The sequence below is a fragment of the Mytilus galloprovincialis genome, chromosome 9 (genome assembly GCF_965363235.1).
Source record: "Mytilus galloprovincialis chromosome 9, xbMytGall1.hap1.1, whole genome shotgun sequence".
NCBI classification, from domain to species: domain Eukaryota; kingdom Metazoa; phylum Mollusca; class Bivalvia; order Mytilida; family Mytilidae; genus Mytilus; species Mytilus galloprovincialis.
The window spans coordinates 29,047,655-29,071,033 of NC_134846.1; the positions used below are offsets into that span (position 1 = coordinate 29,047,655).

A 23,379-nucleotide genomic window follows, 5' to 3' on the forward strand; every position below is an offset into this window, starting at 1 on the left:
TCAACTTTAACCAATCAACATCTATTTTATATCTCCTTACAGAGGTCTCTGGGGAACTCGATTCTCCTTCGCAGATTTAGCGGAATTTTCTAAAGTACAAATGTAGCTCACATTCAGTTTTACAAAGATTTTTATATTAGCATATGCTTCTTTTATGCATCATATACTTTAGTATTCTTATCAAAACCTTTAAATTTTCTATCCGATTTACCTTGATTTTGTTTTTCGCCGGTCAAACGACCGATATGCTGGTTTGGTCAGAATCGAGCCGGCCTAATAGAATTCCTGTAACTACATCAACTACACGATTTCCCCTACCACACAATTATAAATTATATATGGCATGATACTGAAGCTAGGTCATATGAAACGCACGTAAATTAGAATGACGTCAAAAAATGATGATTATCCCAAAGTTACGTATAATGAAGGAGTTTCTGCAAAACCAACTGGGACCTCGGAACACCAGCTTCTTATGCAGGCAATCAGTACAAATGCCGGACAATTAGTACAACAGCTTATTCAAAAGAATCCCCAGGTTGTCCATGAAAGAGGTTTGTTTAACACTTACATGGTTCACAAATTTCACTCAATGCATATAAATATTTCCAGAAGCACACAAACAAAGCTCCATATAAATTGGTCCTTGATTTGTTATTTTTAGCTCATAATTCCTTAAGCATTGTTCATCGTCCTCCTCGTCAAACCTGGGTAAACTATTTCAAACATCTTCTTTGAAATAACTGAACATTCAAACCAAATTTTAGCTGAAAGATCCAATAATATAGTTTGTGTTTTATTTTTCTGTATCGTCAAAAAACATCACCACCATGGCTTGAAATAGAACATAGGGGTAAAATGCAGTGTTTTGCTTATATCTCAAAAACCAAAGCATTTAGAGCAAATCTGACAACAGGTTAAGGTGTAAATTAGGTGAGTTAGGTTCTATATATCAGTCAAGAAATTTTCAGATGAATCTAATAACCCATTGTTAGGTTGCTGCTACTAAATTGGTAATTTTAAGCAAATTTTGCAGTTTTTATATGACATTCTAATACATGAAATATGACGTGCTTTTTTCGCTTTGTAAACAACAAGTGATAAGATTCTTGATATATCTATACTTAGCGCAGACTCAGAGATATACAGAATAATGGCTGTTACAATATACTTCCCATGTAAATCTACATGTATTGGAACCTATTTGCAGACTCTTTGCCGATTTTATTGTTTTAAAAATTGCAATAAAATAAAAGACAAAATAATTGTTATTCTTATTCGGGTACATAATAAAAAGAAGTAATGCACAAGAGCTCTGAGAAATCAACAAAATAAAAATAAATTCCGCGAAAGTCTATTAATGCTTTTGGCGTATTTAATAATTTCAAAACAAGACGTCATACAAATGAAACCACTAGCGTTGAAAGTTTTCTGTTGCGTGAACCATCGAAATTTGTATGATATTGTATTAAAACTGATTTTTGGAAAGATTGGAACTTGTTCTTAATCTTTCCTTAGGCACTGGCCTCCCTAACAACATGACAGGTTTACTACTATTACTGCATGTATTCACACTGAAATATAGTTCCCTATAGTTCTCATGTATGTGCACATAATACACATATAAACTGTGAAAAATGGGTATATTTTTTGGAGCAGTTCATTCAAGAATGTATGTAATGAAGGTGTGTTGATGTGCAGGCTTTTTTTAAGCATTTTGATTAGGTAATTGAGTAATAATTCAATACTAGTATGATTGACAACTGTCATTATCACCAAACATGGACAAGGTGGACCTTAACTTACAATGCCCCACCTCCTAAACTGTCAATCAAATTGACCACATTACTTATCAACATCAGTCATTCAGTGTTACATAATTGTACAGACCCAATAAACATCTCAATACACAAATATTTGACCTCATAATTGAATACACAAATGTATATATTAGATGTTTGATATATAAGGATGATAGATTTATTTATTGCCTATTACTTTTGATCTACATTACATAAAGTGATTCTGTAAATTATGTCTGAAAGATAAATGATTAATTAAGGATTAACACAATCTTTTTAGATGTCCCCTTGAAGGATGGAACGGAAAATTTTGCTCTGCTGAAATTCGTTGAAAATGTTGTTTTAAGTTACAGCTGATTTTTATTCCTGCTTGAACCCTGCTGTTTATGCAATTTTCAGCAATACTGTTTTATTAATGTTCTTTTGTCCCCACCATACCTTAATATGAAATTATTCAAACTACTCTTCCAATCTTTCCACAGGTGCTATCCAGCACTCTGATTGAGGTAGGTTGTGTTTTATTTTCTATTCTATTGCATTATTCACATATTTACAGATTTCAGCAAGTCATCATGGTGGCTCCTTAGTTACGAAATGTCAACTTAGGATTTGACGGAAGCTTATGAGAAAAACATGTAAATTAAAAATGGCAAATGTTGGGTTTGAGAAATAAAAGAATTTTTAAGCGGTCTCTGCGGTTATTCATGTAATAATCCATGCAAGCTACAGATTTATTAGAATGTTTGAGCTTTATCTAACAGGAAGTAAAAAAGAACAGCCTGACACACCGCATACCCACCCTTGCTTCAGTTTTTTAATAACCGTATTTGTCCTATTAGAATTGAAATAATTCATGGAAGCCATAGATTGTTGGAAATTTACACATGGCCTTGGCCGTGATATCCGTCAATTTTATCCCTCGCTCAGGAATAAATTTCGAATATCATGGCCCAGGCCATGTGTTAATTTCCAACAATCAATGGCTTCCATGAATTATTTCTTAAGCAAACATTTTTGCAGTCGTACATTGGTATCATGTTTTTGTCATCCGAAAACATTTGGTTTCCGTACAATAACTTTAGTATAAGTAAATAGAAATCTATAAAATTTAAAACAAGGTTTATGACCACAAAAGAAAGGTTGGGATTGATTTTTGGGGTTAAAGTCCCAACAGTTTAGGAATTAGGGTCAAAAGGGGGCCCAAATTAGCATTTTTCTAGACAATAACTTGTGGAATGGTGTATGGATCTCTCTGAAATTATACCACAAGATTCCATACCACAAAGGGATTGTAAGAATTGGCATTGGGATGCATATGGTTATGGCTTAAACCGTTGAGGAATTAGTGGCAAAAAGGGGTGAAACAAGGGTGTCCTTCTTAATGGACAATTACTGAAGTACAAACCCCCCAAAAAAGGGAGGTAATTCAAACACTACATGGTTGAATTACCTCCCTTACACTGCTTTTAAATTATGTATACAGAAATGTTGTATTGTCTTGAGGTAATAAGCTGTCAATTTTGTTTTGTTTTAATTTAATTTTAGTGTATTGCACAAAAGCAAAAAAAATAATATTAATTCAAATCACTTAACCAATTCAAGTTCTTTGACTACAGTTTATATTCTGTGTCAGAAAACTATTATGTGTCAAATATTTAATTTCAAGCCAAATTCAGACCTTTATCAAATGCGAAGATTGTGTCCATCTTTTCAGGACCTCTGCGGTTGTATCCAGCTGCACGTGTCGAAGCAATTTATTTGCAATGATGGTTATTACTTGAATATTATTAATGATATAAAAAAATGATAAAGAAAAACTGTGAACAGCAAAAATGTTCATCAAAGTGAGATCTACAAATAAGTTCTTTAACCAAAATTGTCAAGGAGTTATTGCCCTTTAAGAACAATTTTACACAATTTGTTGATTATGTTTTCTAACTTTAAAAAATCTTCTCCTTTGAAACTATAGAACCAATGCCAACTAAAGTAAAGCTGAATGACCCTAAGGGTATCTAGAATCAATTGTGTTTTTTATTTTCTTGTACTTATATGGCTGCCATGGCTAAAAATAGACCATAGAGGTAAACTGCAGTTTCTGGGGAAAGGCGGCTTCAAGCCTTCAATCCCTTATGTGGTTGACCAGACTGAGATTGATGAGAAGGAGACACACAAATGAATAGATGGACTTTAAACACTTTTTTTACACATTTCCCTTCTGTTTCTCGTGAAATTATCGTATCTTGAGCTCTCCTTTACACTATTTACGTTTCTTTTACAATCCAGAAAAATCAGTATGACGAGATATTCTAAATATATCCAACCTACATTATGTTTATTAGAGACGTCATTGTTAGAATACCACACTACGTAGCAGCAGGGATATCCTTCACTGGTTATTTAAATCATTCTCAGAGTTTGTGCACCTATTAAAAATTGGTATTTGTTAAATTAAAACATAATTATGTTTGCTGTAGATGATTCAAACATCAACATGCAATGATTTAATTTGTAGGTCAATTTGTAACTTCCAAAGTAAACAAAGGCTGTGGGAATACATGAGATACGATTTTTTTCATTTTTCTGTAAAATTCTGTTTTGAGAATCTTCCTCAATTGATGATTAATTATCCACTCAAATAAAGTTAATGTAACTGAACACTTAAAATGTGACATTTAGTATATGATAAGTAGTCTTCCATTAAACTAAATATTGTGTACCAACAAAATCATTGTAATGGTAAAAAAAAAATTAATTAAAAATGTCATGAATGTTGCGTTTTGTAGTTTAAACCTATTTATTCATGAAATTTACAAATATTTCAAAATGTAGGATCTGGAAACAAGCATCACACAGTATACATCAATCATATTAGTTTTTATTATTACCTGTATCCCTGTGATGAGAGTTGTAACTGGAACTTTATCAATGGAAATTTAAAACTAAATAGATTTTTCAGTCCTCACTTTCTTAAGAAAAAATAGTAAAAATCTTAAGAGAACTGTCACAAAAAATGGAAAATGACCCTAGCCTGCAGATCAGTGGTACACAATTGAAATTTCAAAAAAAATATTGTAGTAGTTGTTAAATGACAGAATTCAGTTGAATTTTAGATGATAAACTATCAACTTTAATCAAATGTTTAGATTTAGTTTCAGAGTATCTTGTTTAAATTGTGTATTTTATTTTAACCCTTTCCCTTTCATGCATTTTAGACCTTTACTTATCGAAAATACATTATCGAAGTTTAAATGAATACAGAATTCGCATCAATGGTCATACACATGCCATGTTGGGATCAAATGAAAGATAATTGGTAAGATATTGCAAAAAATTAAGTTTGAAGATAATTCGTTATTTTTTGGTCACGTGGTATATTTCCAAAAGTCACGTGACTGTTGGAGAAAAAGTGAAAACATACGAAATCCTTGGGCAAAAAGTCGTGCAGAGACATATTGGTGGGCTAATAGGGTCAGGTTTTGATGGAAACACAATGCCTCGAGTCTGTTGAAGCCATATAAGTTATCATAGTGGTATAAATAGACGCATAACGTGCTATAGGCCTTGAAATATCGATGTCCGTAACATTCAAAATAATTGATTTTAGATGCTCTTTTTGTCCGATTTCAAACTTGGACACTAGATATTTGTCTAATTCGTTTTCAATCAATCAGCAACCTAAACTTTGTTTTTACAAGGGAAAATTCATTGAATTACCTATGCTAGCTTGATCTGGGACACCCTTGACCGAGCCCGATGGAGCAAAGGGGGTAATAAAAGGGGGGGGGGGCAATTTTGCACACACACAAAAAATTCGTAGGTTTCCTTTTTGAAATTGAAAGTAAAGTTAAGTTCAGTTACATTTAATATAGGAAATTATTTTTCCAACTCCGGCAGTGAGATTCGAACTCTCAATCTTAGCGCCTTGGGATAGATCAGCGTACCCCTGCGCCACTGGCATTGTAGTGAATTTATCGAAATTTAAATACTTAAGTCTACTACTACGGAAGAAATTAAAAAAAAAAAATAATATAAAGATTCTCACCCAGTTTGTTTTCTTTTTGGAATTATGTGTTCAGATGATAATTTTTTGTTGCCAAATGCATGATTTTTATGCAAATCTAGGAGGAATCCACTCTTTAAACTGTCATTTTTTCATTGAAATATACATGTTCCTTTATTCAAACAAAAGTGTTTTCAACTTTGGTATACCGCAACACTTACGAAACCATGTTTTGTTACATCTATTTCAACTTTGCAAAAAAAATTCAGAATATTTTAGCGGTTTTTGTCTCTTTTTTCATTATATCTTTAAGAAATGACTTCAGATTTTTAGCGTAATTCAAGTTTGTGATTGCGCTGCTACACTAAAAATTACATTTGCAACTAGTGTACAAGTTAGAACTATTAGTTTAATACTATTCTTCAAAAACGCACTGCACAGTTATTGAAAAAAGACATAAATCCTCTTAAAAGAGCAGTTTTCTTTGCACTTCTTTTTGAGAATATCCCTCAAAATTCAAAGAAAAATAAATGGTTTTTACAGAAAAATTACAAATCAGTAAGGGGCGACTTGTTTATTAACTAATAATGATAGAGGTTTGATGCACATTAAATCGCATTGCTGGTTATCTACGGATTAATTTGAGCCCTTAACCACATCTGTACGTTAGCAAATGGTGATTAAACAAGTCTAAATGTCCCAAAAAAATCTTGAAATTGGTTTCACCGGTAAGCTGTACCGGTGTGAAAGGGAGAGGGTTAATGTACGTCGAAAAACATAGTCACTATGGCTAAAATGGAACATAGGGGTAAAATGCATTTCATTGCTTATATAATTTAGACTGATTAAAGAACATTTCAGTGGAATTTTTAAGCCACTCTTAAATATAATTTGAAAAGCCAGCCAAAATAATCATTGATGAAAGATTTATTCAAGCAAAAAATTACTGGTGAGTGATACAAAGCTCTTGAAAGCCTCTTGTTCATTTATCTCTTTGTTATCGTAAGTTTCACCTCTGCCACCCTTTATTTTCTCATATTTGTACAGTTTTAACAGTGATCCATCTATTCCTGCTTTGTTGGCCTAATTTATGTACGAAACATTCAACAATAAAAAAATATTACACAGCAACAAATGACAACCACTGAATTACAGGCTCCTGACTTGGGACAGGCACATACAGAATGTGGTGGGATAAACTTGTTATCTGGCACCAAACCCCATTCTAACCTGGGACTGTGGTTTACTAGCTAAATAGTATAAAACTATAAACAACATGATAACAAAATTTTGAAGCAAAAAGGACTTAGGATTTATTTATTGTCCTTATCTTGACCGCTACAAATAAATACACCTGCCCACTACACTTTGATGAAAGTTTTAGTGCTGTTTGAAAGAAGACCAAGGTAGACAATTTTCCTATATTTCATGGGCTTTTCGACTTGCTTGCAGAAATTTAAAAAAAGAAGAACTTGAAATGGGAAAAAATTGTTTGATTATATAGAGAATCTCTCAAGCATGACTGTAGTAGGCCCCCTCAGTGGCCTACCCCTCCTTATAAAAAAAATCTGGATCCGCCACTGCATTGTCAATTTGAGTCATTGGCAACCAATGAATAATACCACATCTCCTTATTTTTATATTTATAAAGATCTGGAAGAATTGCATTCTTTTTTTATTATTAAAAAATCTATGTTGTATACAGAGCACTTCATTCATATCCCAGGGTCTGGATGGGGTTTACAATAAAGAAGGGACAAAAATAATGGGGAGCTGAAATATAAACGAAAGAGAATAATGAGAAAAAATGAATAAGGAATAGAGAAAATAGTCAAAATACAAAAGAATAAAGAAATGAAAGACTACCATTCAGACCCTCATATTCCCTTACCTAAAATGTTTTATTTAATCAGGTATTTTCTAATTTATCACTTTCATCTCTTAAAGGTTGTACATGTATGTATGTGTTAACATTTTTTTTGGTCAATAAACCTCACCAATGAGATACTTTGCTATCAATGTATTCACAATACAATATATATGTGTTACATGGGAACAGACAATAATAAGGACATAGTTATACACATTCCTTATAGTCTGCACTTTAAGGGTTATTGTATTTGAATAAGATTTAAATCTTTTCAAGTACTTTATTTTATAGTTCTTTGCTCTTTTTTAGAAAAAATGTAATTTAATCTTGATTTGTTGAGGTTAGATTCTATAGAAGTTTGTCTCAATGAAAGCTTGTAACTATTTTTTTTAATGTTTGAAGCGTGAATTTTTTTTAAAGTTTGAGCTGTGAATTTTTTCTAAGTAGTTCACTAAATGACATCTCATTTATGAATTGATGAATATTGATGTAAATTATCATTGCAATTAAAAAGAAATGATAATTATTAGTCCAATGAAGCAGCAAATTTTGAATTTTAAACACCAGTGACCTTGAAACTTGATTGGGAATTTTATGCACATACAAATGAGTTCTTCTTTTTTAACAAAAACATATAGCTTCATCAGCATTGGTGTATCTACTAGAAAATATAAGCCAAAATAGAGTATTATACCCTTGTCCTCTGATAAAGATAAGTTATGTTAAAGTTTTTTACATAGATGAGTATTTTCTCTTATTTATTAAAGGTACCACAACTTTTCATGTATTGTTATGAATCACAGTTTATAGTTGGACTTTGTACTACTATGGGACTGTTTAAGGGCATACGATACAGTAGAGATCCCTCGTTGATTTTTTCTTAAAATTTTGACAGAAGGTCAATTTTAATGTGTACTTTTCAAATATGCGAAGAAAAAAGTACCTTCATGACTTACTTTTTGAGATAATTTGGTTCGAAATTTGCATATTTGGAAGAAAATCCCTGAAATTTCATAAATTATGACTTTTAAAGAAAGTAACAATACTTTTGAATGAAAAGTCATAACTTAACCAGTTTTTTTGTAAAATATTCCCTTGATCCATGGCATCAACATGCTGAAATAAGTTTACGGTTAAATTAAATCATCATGTTCCGGATTTAGATTGCCATATCCGAAATAAAGAAATTGACTATATTTTTGCGTCTTTTCGGAAGTGCAGAAAAAAATTGATCGTTGATTTTTTCCTGAAATTTTGGCGGAGTGTTCTTGAAACAGTACTTGATTGATTGCAAAAGAAAAAAATTGGGGTCCATGTGCTTGTTTTTTCAATAAAAGCCATATACCTTAATTTTTTTACGACGTCTGTCAGTATGGCGCTAAATTACGTTAAATTAAGTTTTAATCGCAACAACGTCGTGTAATCATTCCCGCCGTACACGAGTTCGCTGTCAAGTATATGCAGGTGTTTTTCAAAGCGTTGATACTTATCATAAAAATTTATAAGATGGTTAATCATAAAATAGAAAAACATTTGTGCTAAACATTTACGAAACGAAATTTGGACAGGAACCTTTTCATAATAAAAAAAAAGACTATAAAAAAGGATTCTAGCAGATTACTTTGTCAGATGTACGGTAAAAAAGAAAACCTGATAGAAGTATAAAGGTGCATCTCCGTCCGACATTAGTTCTAAATTGCTTCATGTACTGTAAGAGGATAGACAACATTATTGACATGACAAAATGTGAACCAACTATGAATTAAGTGAGGCGATACCATAAATTGACAACAGTATAACCTTCAACAATGACAAAACCGAATCGTCAACTTTACAAGGTCCCGACGTACTTTGATTTTATTATTTTTACATTCAAAAGATAATCATCTCTCAAATTTAAATAATAAGCAGTACTTCTTGTTTTATAATAAGAGCTGTTTTGTGCAATTTAACTCATGCCATTATTGCCTCAATCGACCGAAAATGAAGTTGTAATATAATATTTCATAGGAAGTACAGCAGCCGGTATAAGAGAATAATATTGAACGATGTCTTTATCAATAGATAATTAAGTTACATAACCTTTTTACGTATGAATATGGCGTACTTGTTTGTCTAGAAGTAGAGCTATATTGAAAACACTTTGTTCGTCTGTCTGATTGTCTAACTATACGACGAGTTTTAACGTATGTACACTTTCTGATCGGTCTATCTGCAATTAGTGTACATTTGCCGATACTTCAATTTTTATCTCTCAATACATTGAAGTACAATAGGGACATGCTTATACAAATAAGAAGACGTGGTATGATTACCAATGAGGCAAATCTCAATCAGAGACCAAATGGCTAAACGACTATAGGACATCGGACGGCCTTCAACAATGAGTAAAACCCATACCGCATAGTAAGCTATGAAAGGCCCCTACATGACAAATGCAAAACAACTCAAACGGGAAACTTACGGCCTGATGTAAGTACAAAACAATGAAAAAAATACAAATATGATGAACAATACCAAAAGACACCATTTAATTACAAGCCCTTTTAACAGCATGTGAACAGGCATTTTCTTGTTTTGGTCTATTTCATCCAGTTTCATATACAAAAAGAATACAACCAATTAAACAAACTAACGTGTGACAATTCTGCATCTATTGGTAATATTTTGCTTAAATTCAAACCAAAAACGACACCAATATATTTTTTGGAAATCTTTTTAACGGACTTTTATTGACAGTTTTTCTACATACACATACATGTACAATATTATATGTTTTTAAAATATCAATTAAAATCGGCAATTTTTTTTTATGTACCAATTTCAAGTCCAGAACAGGATGAGACACTCTCTTTATTTATTATTTTATTTACGAATAGGGGTGTTATACGACCTTGTCCACCAATGAGAGTCTCGCACATGCAGTCGGTTTTGTTATTTCATTGATAGTCTGTTAAATTTGGCCTTACAATGACAATTCTATGTAAAATTTGGAGGCTGCCAAATGCTAAACAAGAAAAGAAAAAAAAGACACAAACTTAACTATTATGATTCTGATGTTTTTGAATTTAAGATAGTATAATTTACTTCGAATTCATTATCAATAAATGAAAATAACTGTTTTCGTCATGAAAAATATTGCAAAGCTGCACAACACGCCGTAGTAATGACTTTTGTGTATGGATTTCAACACCAGACCCGATTCGGCCACCCTATGCGCCGTAGATTTTGTTAAATTTTTCTCATTAATCACGGGTTCATACGTTTTCTCATTTCTTTAAGTTTCATTAAAATAACATTTGGATGTCATAAATGTGCAATTAAATATTTGCCGCTGGACATTAAGCAGCTACCAATACTCATAATTAGCTATTGCAGATCGTTTTGTTCCAAATTGCGTTATTGGTAAAAATGTTTTTCAGCATGTTACAGTTTGAGCAACGAATAGTAAGATAGACCCCAATTCCTTGCAATTTTTTTTCTCTACGTTGAGCAGATTCCGCTGGGCCGTGCAGTTTTGGCAGTTATTCAGTGCCAGACTAAAAAGCTCCACAATTTTTCTTCCGTCTTTTCATGTTATACTGTAAGTACTCTCTTCTGTGTCTATCACCATTTCTTCAATTTCGTCATGCAAAATTGTATTTGATTTATTTTTGTACATCTCAAGTATTTCCTTTAATCTCACTGCTTTTCGGTGGATTTCTCCGTCTTTTAGAAACGGTATGGCCACTTTTTTAGCAGGTGCTTTTTTGAAATTCGCGCAACCAAAATTAATGACGTCAGTGAATATTCCGCGAAATATGACTTCTTTTAAAGCGAAGTCGCAAAATGTTAACGTTCTTATTAGAAACATCGCGAAATTACAACGTTCTGGTTACCAACGTCGCGAAAACAACACGAACAGGTTTGAAAACGTTATTATCTGCCCCTGCTACTGTATCGTATTCCCTTAATGACCTTGACTGGCTAAGAAGACCTTGCAAGGTTGGTGGACTTTGCAAAGCTCTTTTAAAATTCCAATAAGTTTGATGATATTTTTGATTTAGATAATCAAATATTCTCAATTATACTGCTGGAATTAACACAAATATATCTCAGTGCCAATGAATTACATTAGTACTATATATAAATTAATGGTAAATGCATGAAAGTTTGCATGTGATAGTAAACAATCCTGATACCAAATCTGTCATAAAAGCATTGATAGGGTATTTTTTTACAGAATTTATTCATGTTATTGGATAAATGTTTTTTAGACTATACTAAGTTTGGAAACTTGTGGCTAGTTACATGCAAGTATTTGACAAATCTGAAATAAAAATACTTGTATAAGTATAACTCTGGATTCTTTGAAAGAAAAAAATGTTTGCTGTCATTAAACAGCTGGCCTAAGGTATACATATTTATATTCACGTTATTGATAGAAATATGTCTAAGGAATGTTTGGCATAATGGTAATGTTATGAACTAAATGATATGGACTAGCGGCAGTGTTCTTCCTAGAATTTTTAAATAGCACCATGGAAATAAACAAAGCACTGGTTTTCCAACAAATATAGCACCATGGTCCCTATACATTGTATAATCAAATCATCCAAGATACCACCATGGTAGAAAATATAGCACCAGTGTACCACAGCACTATAATGTCCTGGGGAGAACACAGATAGAGGTATACATATATATATTGAAAAAAGAAAAAAATATTGGTTGGAGATGTTCTTAAAATTTATGGTTATTTAGATTAAGGTTTACACTGAAAAAGACTCACAACAAATTTTTTATTTTAATGCATGGTCTATGAATATAGCGTAATTTAGATTCTGTATTATTCCAGGTTGGCATGGGCAGACAGCATTACATAAAGCATGTCTAATCGGAGACTACTCTATGTGTTTTATTCTACTAGAAAGTGGTGCGGATCCTAATGCTCTAAATGATTTTGATGAAACACCTCTACATTATGCCTGCAAAAGAGGTGTTCCAACTGTTATACATTTGCTAGTGCAAAAGGGAGGTAACTTGGATGCTGTGGATAAAAACGGGATGAGCATGTGCCATCATGCTGCTCAAACAGGAAGTGTGTAAGTTGTGTAATTGAAAATGTACTAAATGTACAATTGAGAAAAAACAATGTCTATGAATGTGTGTTGAAGGCATATTTTTAACTTTTGTTCTGATTATTCTCCTGTCAGCTTAGCTTACATCATTCTGTAGGTATTACTGCATTGAGTACAACATTCTATACATCCTATCCCTGTCTTAGATAATGTCTTGTCAAGAAAATTACATAAGTTGTGCTTGGTTCATAAAGATTCAAAGTATCAATGATTTCTCTGTTAAAGTATTTACAAATGTTTTTATAATTTGATGATCTTCCTTTGTCCATAGTTTTTACACGACCGCAAAAATTTTAATTTTTCGTCGTATATTGCTATCATGTTGGCGTCGTCGTCTGCGTCGTCGTCGTCCGAATACTTTTAGTTTTCGCACTCTAAACTTTAGTAAAAGTGAATAGAAATCTATGAAATTTTAACACAAGGTTTATGACCACAAAAGGAAGGTTGGGATTGATTTTGGGAGTTTTGATCCCAACATTTTAGGAATTAGGGGCCAAAAAGGGCCCAAATATGCATTTTCTTGGTTTTCGCACAATAACTTAAGTTTAAGTAAATAGAAATCTATGAAATTTTGACACAAGGTTTATGACCACAAAAGGAAGGTTGGGATTGATTTTGGGAGTTTTGGTTCTAACAGTTTAGGAATTAGGGGCCAAAAAAGGGCCCAAATAAGCATTATTCTTGGTTTTCGCACAATAACTTTAGTTTAAGTAAATAGAAATCAATGAAATTTAAACACAAGGTTTATGACCACAAAAGGTAGGTTGGTATTGATTTTGGGAATTGAGGTCTGAACAGTTTAGGAATTAGGGGCCAAAAAGGGGCCCAAGTAAGCATTATTCTTGGTTTTCGCACCATAACTTTAGTTTAAGTAAATAGAAATCTATGAAATTTAAACACAAGGTTTATGACCACTAAAGGAAAGTTTGGTTTGATTTTGGGAGTTTTGGTCCCAACAGTTTAGGAATAAGGGGCCCAAAGGGTCCAAAATTGAACTTAGTTTGATTTCATCAAAAATTGAATAATTGGGGTTCTTTGATATGCCGAATCTAACTGTGTATGTAGATTCTTAATTTTTGGTCCCGTTTTCAAATTGGTCTACTTTAAGGTCCAAAGGGTCCAAAATTAAACTTAGTTTGATTTTGACAAAAATTGAATCCTTGGGGTTCTTTGATATGCTGAATCTAAAAATGTACTTAGATTTTTGATTATTGGCCCAGTTTTCAAGTTGGTCCAAATCGGGTCCAAATTAAACTTTGTTTGATTTCATCAAAAATTGAATAATTGGGGTTCTTTGATATGCCAAATCTTACTGTGTATGTAGATTCTTAATTTTTAGTCCCGTTTTCAAATTGGTCTACATTAAAGTCCAAAGGGTCCAAAATTAAACTAAGTTTGATTTTAACAAAAATTGAATTCTTGAGCTTTTTTGATATGCTGAATCTGAACATGTACTTAGATTTTTGATTATGGGCCCAGTTTTCAAGTTGGTTCAAATCAGGATCCAAAATTATTATATTAAGTATTGTGCAATAGCAAGAAATTTTCAATTGCACAGTATTCAGCAATAGCAAGAAATCTTCAAATGAACAGTATTGGGCAATAGCAAGAAAATTTCAATTGCACAGTATTGTGCAATAGCAAGAAATCTTCAATTGCACAGTATTGTGCAATAGCAAATATTTTCAATTGCACAGTATTGCGCAATAACAAGAAATATCTAATTGCGCAATATTGTGCAATAGCAAGAAATTTTCAATTGATTGGAGTTATCTTTCTTTGTCCAGAATAGTAGTTGAATCAACTTAAATCATTGTTTTATACAATATACAATGTATATTCACTTTTACTACCAACTGATAAATTAAAACAATCTTTACCATTCAGTGATAACAAGCACCTTTTGTTACATTTTAATATTTTATGATGTATTTAAATGAGTAGTTATTGTTGCAAACTCCATTAGAAATTTGAATTGAGATCAGTTTTGGAAAAAGGGAAAGGGGGATGTGAAAAAAAAAATGGGGGGGGTTGAATTTTTCTCATTTCAGATTTCATAAATAAAAAGAAAATTTCTTCAAACATTTTTGAGAGGATTAATATTCAACAGCATAGTGAATTGCTCAAAGGAAAAAAAAGTATTTTAAGTTCATTAGACCACATTCATTCTGTGTCAGAAACCTATGCTGTGTCAACTATTTAATCACAATCCAAATTTAGAGCTGAATCCAGCTTGAATGTTGTGTCCATACTTGCCCCAACCGTTCAGGGTTCAACCTCTGCAGTCATATAAAGCTGCGCCCTGCGGAGCATCTGGTTATAAAAGTTACAATTATACATCAGATATATAGTATTGACTTCAAATGCAAGGTTTAACTTCTTGTTCCCACTCCAAAAGGAACGAAGTCTTAACACTGCAATGCTCACCAGCATCTCAAACTAGATAATTTCTGTATTTTTCTTTTACCATGACTGCTATAATTTATATACTGTACAACTTTTTATGTAAGATTTATTGCTAAAATCATTAAAATGTTCATATTATTTAAATAAATGTTAAGAAAATAAGTTGTCAAAGCAGCTTAATTGTTAATTGTTTGTCTCAATTAAAAATTTCTTAAGCGTTGCTTCCACCCACCATTGACTGATAGAACTGACAATGTACATAGGTCTGTATTGCATGTTTGATGATAATTCAACTGGACTTGCTTTATTTTCAGCTTTGCTTTGATCTACTTGTATACACTAAGGCCTAGCTATCCACAAGTCAACAGACAATTCCAGCTTCCGCTCCATATAGCTTGTCATTTTGGACATGTAGATGCATTTAAATACCTATTGAAAAAAGAAGTATGTATACCTGGTAACAAATGTATATTTATCATATATATATCAAATGTTTAACAGTTAATTTTTATGCCTCACCGTAGCTGAAGGGGCATTAAGTTTCGCTCTTGTACGTCTGGTACGTACGTCCCAAAGTTGGTTTCCATTCTCTAACTTTAGTTTGCCTCAACCAAATGTTATGAAACTTATACACAATGCTTATTACCACTAATTACAGATCAGGTTTGAATTTTGGTGGCGTCATTTTTAAAGTTTTAAGAGTTATGCCCCTTTACAAATGGAAAACACCACTTGAATGTGCCATCAGCAAATACATCTAATGAATCCCGTACTGAAGAGTTTCAAAGAATATCAAAATCAACAATTTTCATGGGATTCCTGGAACAGTTAGAATTTAAATGTTCAACCAAGTACAAATTTTCTATTGCTTTGTACGTAGACATTGGCAAATCCAAGAAACTAAATGTCCTTGAAAATGCAATTTTTCCATGATCCACGAAAATTATTATTCACGAAAAACTGCAAATGAAGACAATTTACTAAGAATTCAACATGATTTGAAATGTTTTTGAATTTTATTTTTAGAAAAGTGATCTGAAACAAGCCGATGCTGATGGAAACAATGTTTTACACATTGCTGCTAGAGAGGGGCATCAGGGTTTATGTTGGGATATCCTGAAAAATTCATCTGGTCAAGTCATACATGCTACAAACAATGACGGCTATACACCAGCAGATCTGGCATCTCAGAGGGACAAGTATGGGTAAGTATGTCAAAGATAAAAAAATGTGAAAATAGATTCTAAAACCTACAATTGATTGACTGATTGTTTGATTGATAGGTGATTGATGGCTGTGGGCTCCAACTAATAGAATGACTATACAAGTAAATTTGTTATAAAATATCTACCCAATCCATGCTGCCAGGAATAGTTATTCTTTCTTTCCCATTATTATAATTTACTTATAGTTTTGTCAAATGTTTCAAAATATGAACTATATGTCTCGATTTTGTTGATATACTACATGTACTATGGACTTACTTTCTATGATTATTTTTATATGTGGTATTTGCCAATAAACACATTACAAAAAAAGGAGCTAGGTTAAACATGTAAAATGTAAAAATGATCAGCACAACACACTGTTACTATAATATGTGCATCAAAAAGACCTAATATAGCAATGGGCAATTTTTTCACCAGGTGAGCCCTACAGGAACATATGTGTGCCCCTTGTTTCCTCATTCCACAAAAATTGTGCAAATGTAAGTAATAGTATCTGTAATATTTATTATGTTGATTTTTCTTCTTTTTTTTTCATGATTTTGAAACCACTAAACTGATTTTGTTATTCCAGACACAAAGTTATAGCCCCACTCCTACGAGATCTACAGAAACACAAACCTTTGAATTTCATGGTGACTGATCCAAGATGGTTATGGTACTGGACATTATTGAAACCTTTCTTGGTTTATCTGATCATCCTTATAGTGATAACTATTTTTGATGGAGCCTACGGTGAAGGGTACCAGGGTTTCATAATGATAGTGGGATTGTGTTATCTACTGTGGGCCGTGGCTAAAAACATCCACAGACTTGATCATATAAGCAGGTTTGTATAGTTAACATTCAGGGACTGATCCAGCAATTAAAAAAAAAAGGGGGGGTGTCCTTCTATATTTCCCCATTCAAATGCAATGATTGTTAAAAAAAAGGGGGGGTTCTACCACCATAATCCTCCATCCCTTCCCTTTGGATCCGCCACTGAATATTGGTCAGTGATTACTTTATGAAAAGAAAGAGGAGGGTTACAACTAATTAACATACAAACAGCTATTGAAAACATTCAAGATTTGATCGAGCATTTAAGATGATACACCTGAGAATTTCCTGCTATGAGATAGTATTAAATTGGTTGTAGTAAAATACTGTGATTTCCAAGTCAAGTTAAACCCATGATGCAACATATGAACTAAATCCTGTCATTTCTGATTTATGACCCTAATTGAAATTTCAAAAAGCTATTGTAAATTTGGTATTATTGCAAGGTTTTAATCAATGAGCATAATGAAACTGTGAGTGAAGCAGTAAAAAGAATTCAGATTTTGATATCTGAAAAATATATATGTATGGAGATTGTTCTGAAATCACAATAACGATCCTCGCATGTTATTCCATTCTTAAAAAATTGCTATAATTTTTTAATTTACACAAATTATTTCAACATATTGTGCAGAAAAGGGCTACTGAAGATCTCTCTTGATAGAAATTTTTAGATTACATTGAGAGGTATAGCAGAAATACAATGTTTATGTAAACACACACACAATATGATTACAGTGCTACAGTTTTATTGTCGAGCCTGCAACTTTTGTTGCAGAAAGCTCGACATAGGGATAGTGATCCGGCAGCGGCGGCGGCGTTAGCTAACTTCTTAAAAGCTTTATATTTTAGAAGGTGGAAGACCTGGATGCTTCATACTTTGTATATAGATGCCTCATGTTACGAAGTTTCCGTCACTCACATGTCCAATGTCCTTGACCTCATTTTCATGGTTCAGTGACCACTTGAAAAAAAAGTTCAGATTTTTTGTAATGTTGAATTCTCTCTTATTATAAGTAATAGGATAACTATATTTGATATGTGCGTACCTTGAAAGGTCCTCATGTCTGTCAGACAGTTTTCACTTGACCTCGACCTCATTTCATGGATCAGTGAACAAGGTTAAGTTTTGGTGGTCAAGTCCATATCTCAGATACTATAAGCAATAGGGCTAGTATATTCGGTGTATGGAAGGACTGTAAAGTGTACATGTCCAACTGGCAGGTGTCATCTGACATTGACCTCGTTTTCATGGATCAGTGGTTATAGTTAAATTTTTGTGTTTTGGTCTGTTTTTCTCATACTATATGCAATAGGTCTACTATATTTGTTGTATGGAATGATTGTAAGGTGTACATGTCTAGCGGGCAGATGTCATGTGACCTTGACCTCATTTTCATGGTTCAGTGGTCAAAGTTAAGTTTTTGAGATTTGGTCTTTTTATCTAATACTATATGCCATAGGTCAACTATATTTGGTGTATGGAAATATTTTATGATCTTTATGTCAGTTGCGCAGGTTTTATTTGACCTTGACCTCATTTTCACGGTTCATTGCACAGTGTTAAGTTTTTGTGTTTTGGTCTATTTTCTTAAAATTAAAGTAATAGGTCAACTATATAGGTTGTATAGAAGCATTGTTAGCTGTACATGTCTGCCTGGCATGGTTCATCTGACCTTGACCTCATTTTCAAGGTCTTTGTTTAGTTATCTTGGTTAATGTTAAGTTTATGTGACAGTTGTATTAAAGCTTAGCTTTATACTTAGGACTATCAACATAATATCAATGATTAGTATAGAAGGCGAGACATTTCAGCGTGTGCACTCTTGTATGTTATTTTTTGTTTTTTCAGAATGCAGAATCCAATATTTGCCGGAGCTTTTGGTGCTGGTTTAGTACACACATCTGCACATTACTGGTTATATCTAAGTCCTCGTATCCTTTATTTAATCCAAGAGACAGTAACCATAGTAACCAAATCAGAGTAAATTATATTGTTGTGTGTCATATTATGTAAACTGTATTGATCATTAATGTTTGAACCAATTAAAACAAGCTTAACAAAGTACAGAGAAACCATGAATTTTTAAAATGTTCAACAAATTCAAAATTGAATGTATACTTTTACAAAACTTTGAAATCAAATATAGTTAAAAATAAAATTCAAGTTTTCTTCAATCTTGAAAATTTTAACCCATGAAAATAAATAAATCCACAGTATTGTGGATTTTATTCAGTCATATGTCATTACTATGTCATTACTATGTCATTAAAATGTTATTGCTAGATATGTACCTTTATTTTTGGAGAAATCTATGAATGTTCTAAATGATTTCATTCTTTTATTATCCTCAAAAGATATCAGAATCAAGGGTCTGGAAACTCAGACAAGTTTTTATCTAAATCAAAAAGGTTTATGACTGAAATGGTATTTTTTTTAAATTTGTAAATAAATGATTTATGTTATTGAGATCAGGTTAATTAATCACCATTTTGCACTTTACTGTGGATTCATTAATATTAATTGGATACTAATTTAGCGGATTTCATGGGAACAGGAGAACCATAAATTTATATGTTCAATGAAATACAAATTTTCTAAAGGAATGTGTGCAAACTTTTCCAAAACCAAGAATTTAAATATCCACAAATATGCAAGTTTTCCTCAATCCACGAATATTGCATGGTACCTACCAAAATAATAGTAATACAAATGTCAGTTCTCTCCAAATGACTGTTTTTATGTCCTGGGAAATATTGGTTAATGATCACTATTTTTGATTACACACACTAGAGAATGCATTGATCAAGTTTCAGATTTGTCACTTCATGATTTTATAATGTTTCAGCAAAGGCTTTCAATAATGATGATTTAAAAATTAGAATGCTGTGTCATTGTGGATTCACTATTATTCGTTGGATATCATTAATTTTTGGGGGATTTCGTGGTTACCTGGGAACCACCAATTTCAATGTCCAACAAATTTCAAATTTTCTATAAGAATGTATGCAGACTTTTGCAAAACCATAAAGTGCAAGTTTTCCTCAGTTAATAAAAATTGGTACCCACGAAAATAAATCTACATTAGCTTTAACTTTAATAAATCAATTGTTTAAAAAAGATAATTTTAAATTAAACCTTTACTTTATTTACTATGCAATATGCATTTGTCTTTCACGATGCAATACAAAAATAGGAGATGTAGTATGATATTAGAGTATGCTGTAACTTTTAGTATGAATTTGACAGTTTTAAAAAAAATCAAACTTTCAAGTCTTTGAAAAATTCTCATGAGTCATTGTGATGTTGCTGACAATATCTGCTTATGTCTCAAAGACTTAATACAATAATAATGGAGTGAATAAGCAGGACGAAAATTGTTAATGCCACTGTTATAATACCTAAATATGTTAGGTCATAATTTATTATAGCTTTGTAGCAAAAATAAACACGCAAAAAAATGTGTTTCAATAGTAAAATTTCAAAAATCACTTTTAATTAAAAGAAAATATATATATATTTGCATCAGATGATAAGTTTCATATTCTGAATTTGTTATTGATATATGATGATATAAAATTTGACCTTAACCTTTTGACAGTTACTGGTAATTACACCGTCTTATCTATCTTATCTATAGTACTGATGATAATAACATATTATATGTATTATCTATTATTAACAAAAAATGCAGGTAAGTAAATGATATATATATTTATTATACCTCAGTTACAGTATGTTTTTTCTATATAAAAAATAATGAAATAATTGTGCTATTTCATTCCACAGACTTTTTGCCAGTCAATAGTTTCAAAGACTATTACCCCGGTTAATAGTTTAATAATCATCTTTCCCATACTTTTTCATGCTTATTTTTCATTGGACAATAATGATGTCATTGACTATTTTGCTTGGCAAAGTCAAACTCTAATATTGTAAACGTTATAATCTGTTTGTGTTGATTGAAATTTCGCTTACAAGAAGCAATTATAAAAGAGAGAAAATCTTTGTGCGCATTTTTTAAAGATCTAAAATATAGTACCTTATTCATAATATGGGTTTGGTCGTCGTATCCTAAAAGTGAATTTGCGTTTGATGTATTTTAGCTTAAATTTATCATATGCACGGAAAATTTAACACAAGCATTTCTAGTCTTGATTGCAATTTATGAAATATTTACAAATACAAAAAGAACTATAAAAAAAAACGTATAGTTCATCTTGTGCAGGTCAAGTTATGTGACATTTTTTTCTTTTCTTTCAGATGATATATGTACACTTTTAGAAAATTAGTTAATTTGGTATATAAAAACACTTAATGACTGTGTTGTTCAGTATGATAAAACACCTAATGACTGGTTGTGCGGGTAATAGCAAGTTTGTTGTCCCTTCACATACCAACTATTGCTCTCGGCTTTGCCTTGAGCAATGGACAACAAACTTGCTATTACCCTCACACCCAGTCAATAGGTGTTTACTATGTCACCTAACACTAACAGATTTTAGTCGTGCTCATGAGACATAGGGATGCTTTGTATTTCAGAAAGAAGGAGAGCTGAATAATCCATTATTGGTATACATTTGCCCTATGGCCTGAAATTTCAATTTTGCACATATATGACAATGGTCTGTCTTTCTTTTCATATAGTTCAAAGACTTGCTCATATTTATTTTTATTATTTTTGTGATTCGGTCTCTTTTAATTCCATGATCAATGTAAATTTTTATGATGAAAAGTGGTTGTTTTTTATATATTTATCAATTAAATGGAATTTAGATGAACCTTTACTGAATTTGGCAATAAACTCTGATATTTAACAATATAGGAACAAGTGTTCTATTAAAGGGACCCAATTTGTGCCCGTAGGAATACCTACAACCTTTTTGTCTATTTACTTCATTGCTGAAAGTACATAAATATTTTTAGGGTGAAGGTTTACAGCTGTAGATCACATGTTCATTATGATATGAACTAGATTTATACCAAATCAAGGTTTTGACCACAAATTCATATTTCACTGAACATGGAAATATGAAAGATCCAATAGCTCATCTTGTCTTGTGGACACATATTTTGTTTTAAATGGGAAGAATTAACACTACTTAGTAACTTTGATAACATTATTGACAAATCTGTGAAAAACCTCTTCTTTGAACTCTCGAAAAACTAAATATGAGTCAAATTGGAAAATAGAGGAGAAAGACACGAAAGAGATATTTATACTCTTTAGTCATAAGTTAAAAAAAATTACTATGCCATGGCTAAAAATGATAAAACGAGTCAAGAAAAAGACAAAAGTACACAAAACAAAAACAAAAAATGATAAAACTAAGACTTAGCAACACAAACAACACTTTAGAAAGGGAACTATTTTGAATGTGTGACTTTGTCTATTCTATTTTCGATAGCTGAGTATTTACATTTAGTTTTATCTATATTGATTTAGGTGTAGTAACACAGTCAAAGTTTGATTCAGTCGGTAACAGGAGGATGACAATAGTAGATTTGTGTATACCACAGCAAAAACTGGATGACTATTGTACATTTTGTGAGGTAAGAAATATTTCTATGAAAGAAGGAAAAGATGCTATTTAAAAAAGTTCCAAAAATTGTTGTGTGTTAGTCAAACCCATCTTATCTGCAAGTCCCATTCATTTTTTATCAGATGTTTGTTTGTCAGTTTATATTTTATATACTATCTTCAAAGCAACATACAGTTGATGTTGATGAAGTGCTTTCTGTATCTCGACAAATTATTCAGGGGTTTTAAGCCCAATGAGACAAGTGTTGATTTTAAATGGTGTGCCCTCAATAGTCCAGTCCTTTATCTCCCAACAAACAGATCGAAGTTCAAAACCTGCTGGTTCGAGACCACAATTGTCCTCCCTTGATTTTCGTTGTTCACAAATATAGTCCCTAGTGTTGACAGTGGGTTACTTGCCCTTAATTTTTATACACCTTCCAAATTTATTTCTCCATGTTTAATGTCTAAAATTGTAAGTAGGGGGGGGGGGGGGGGGGGGGGGGGGGGGGGGGTGAAATTACACTGTAAAAAAAATTGGGTCTAGAATTTTAAAGGAAAGTAGTGATTTGATCCAGCTGAAAAAGGTTAAAAATTAGCACTTTGGAAGCTGT

At 32.1% G+C, this 23,379-nt stretch overlaps 1 protein-coding gene across 1 annotated transcript in view; it reads left to right on the forward strand.

Moving 5' to 3' along the window:
• The first annotated feature begins 41 nt into the window (after nucleotides 1-41).
• LOC143044758 (uncharacterized) overlaps nucleotides 42-23,379 on the forward strand; it is a 30,795-nt gene continuing 7,457 nt past the window's right edge. Inside the window, exons 1-8 of the mRNA XM_076216893.1 lie at nucleotides 42-554; nucleotides 12,510-12,756; nucleotides 15,513-15,642; nucleotides 16,225-16,403; nucleotides 16,999-17,253; nucleotides 19,096-19,178; nucleotides 20,846-20,938; nucleotides 22,691-22,797. Of these exons, the coding sequence (XP_076073008.1) occupies nucleotides 386-554; nucleotides 12,510-12,756; nucleotides 15,513-15,642; nucleotides 16,225-16,403; nucleotides 16,999-17,253; nucleotides 19,096-19,178; nucleotides 20,846-20,938; nucleotides 22,691-22,797 (1,263 nt within the window). The 5' untranslated portion in view covers nucleotides 42-385. The remainder of the gene's footprint in view (nucleotides 555-12,509; nucleotides 12,757-15,512; nucleotides 15,643-16,224; nucleotides 16,404-16,998; nucleotides 17,254-19,095; nucleotides 19,179-20,845; nucleotides 20,939-22,690; nucleotides 22,798-23,379) is intronic.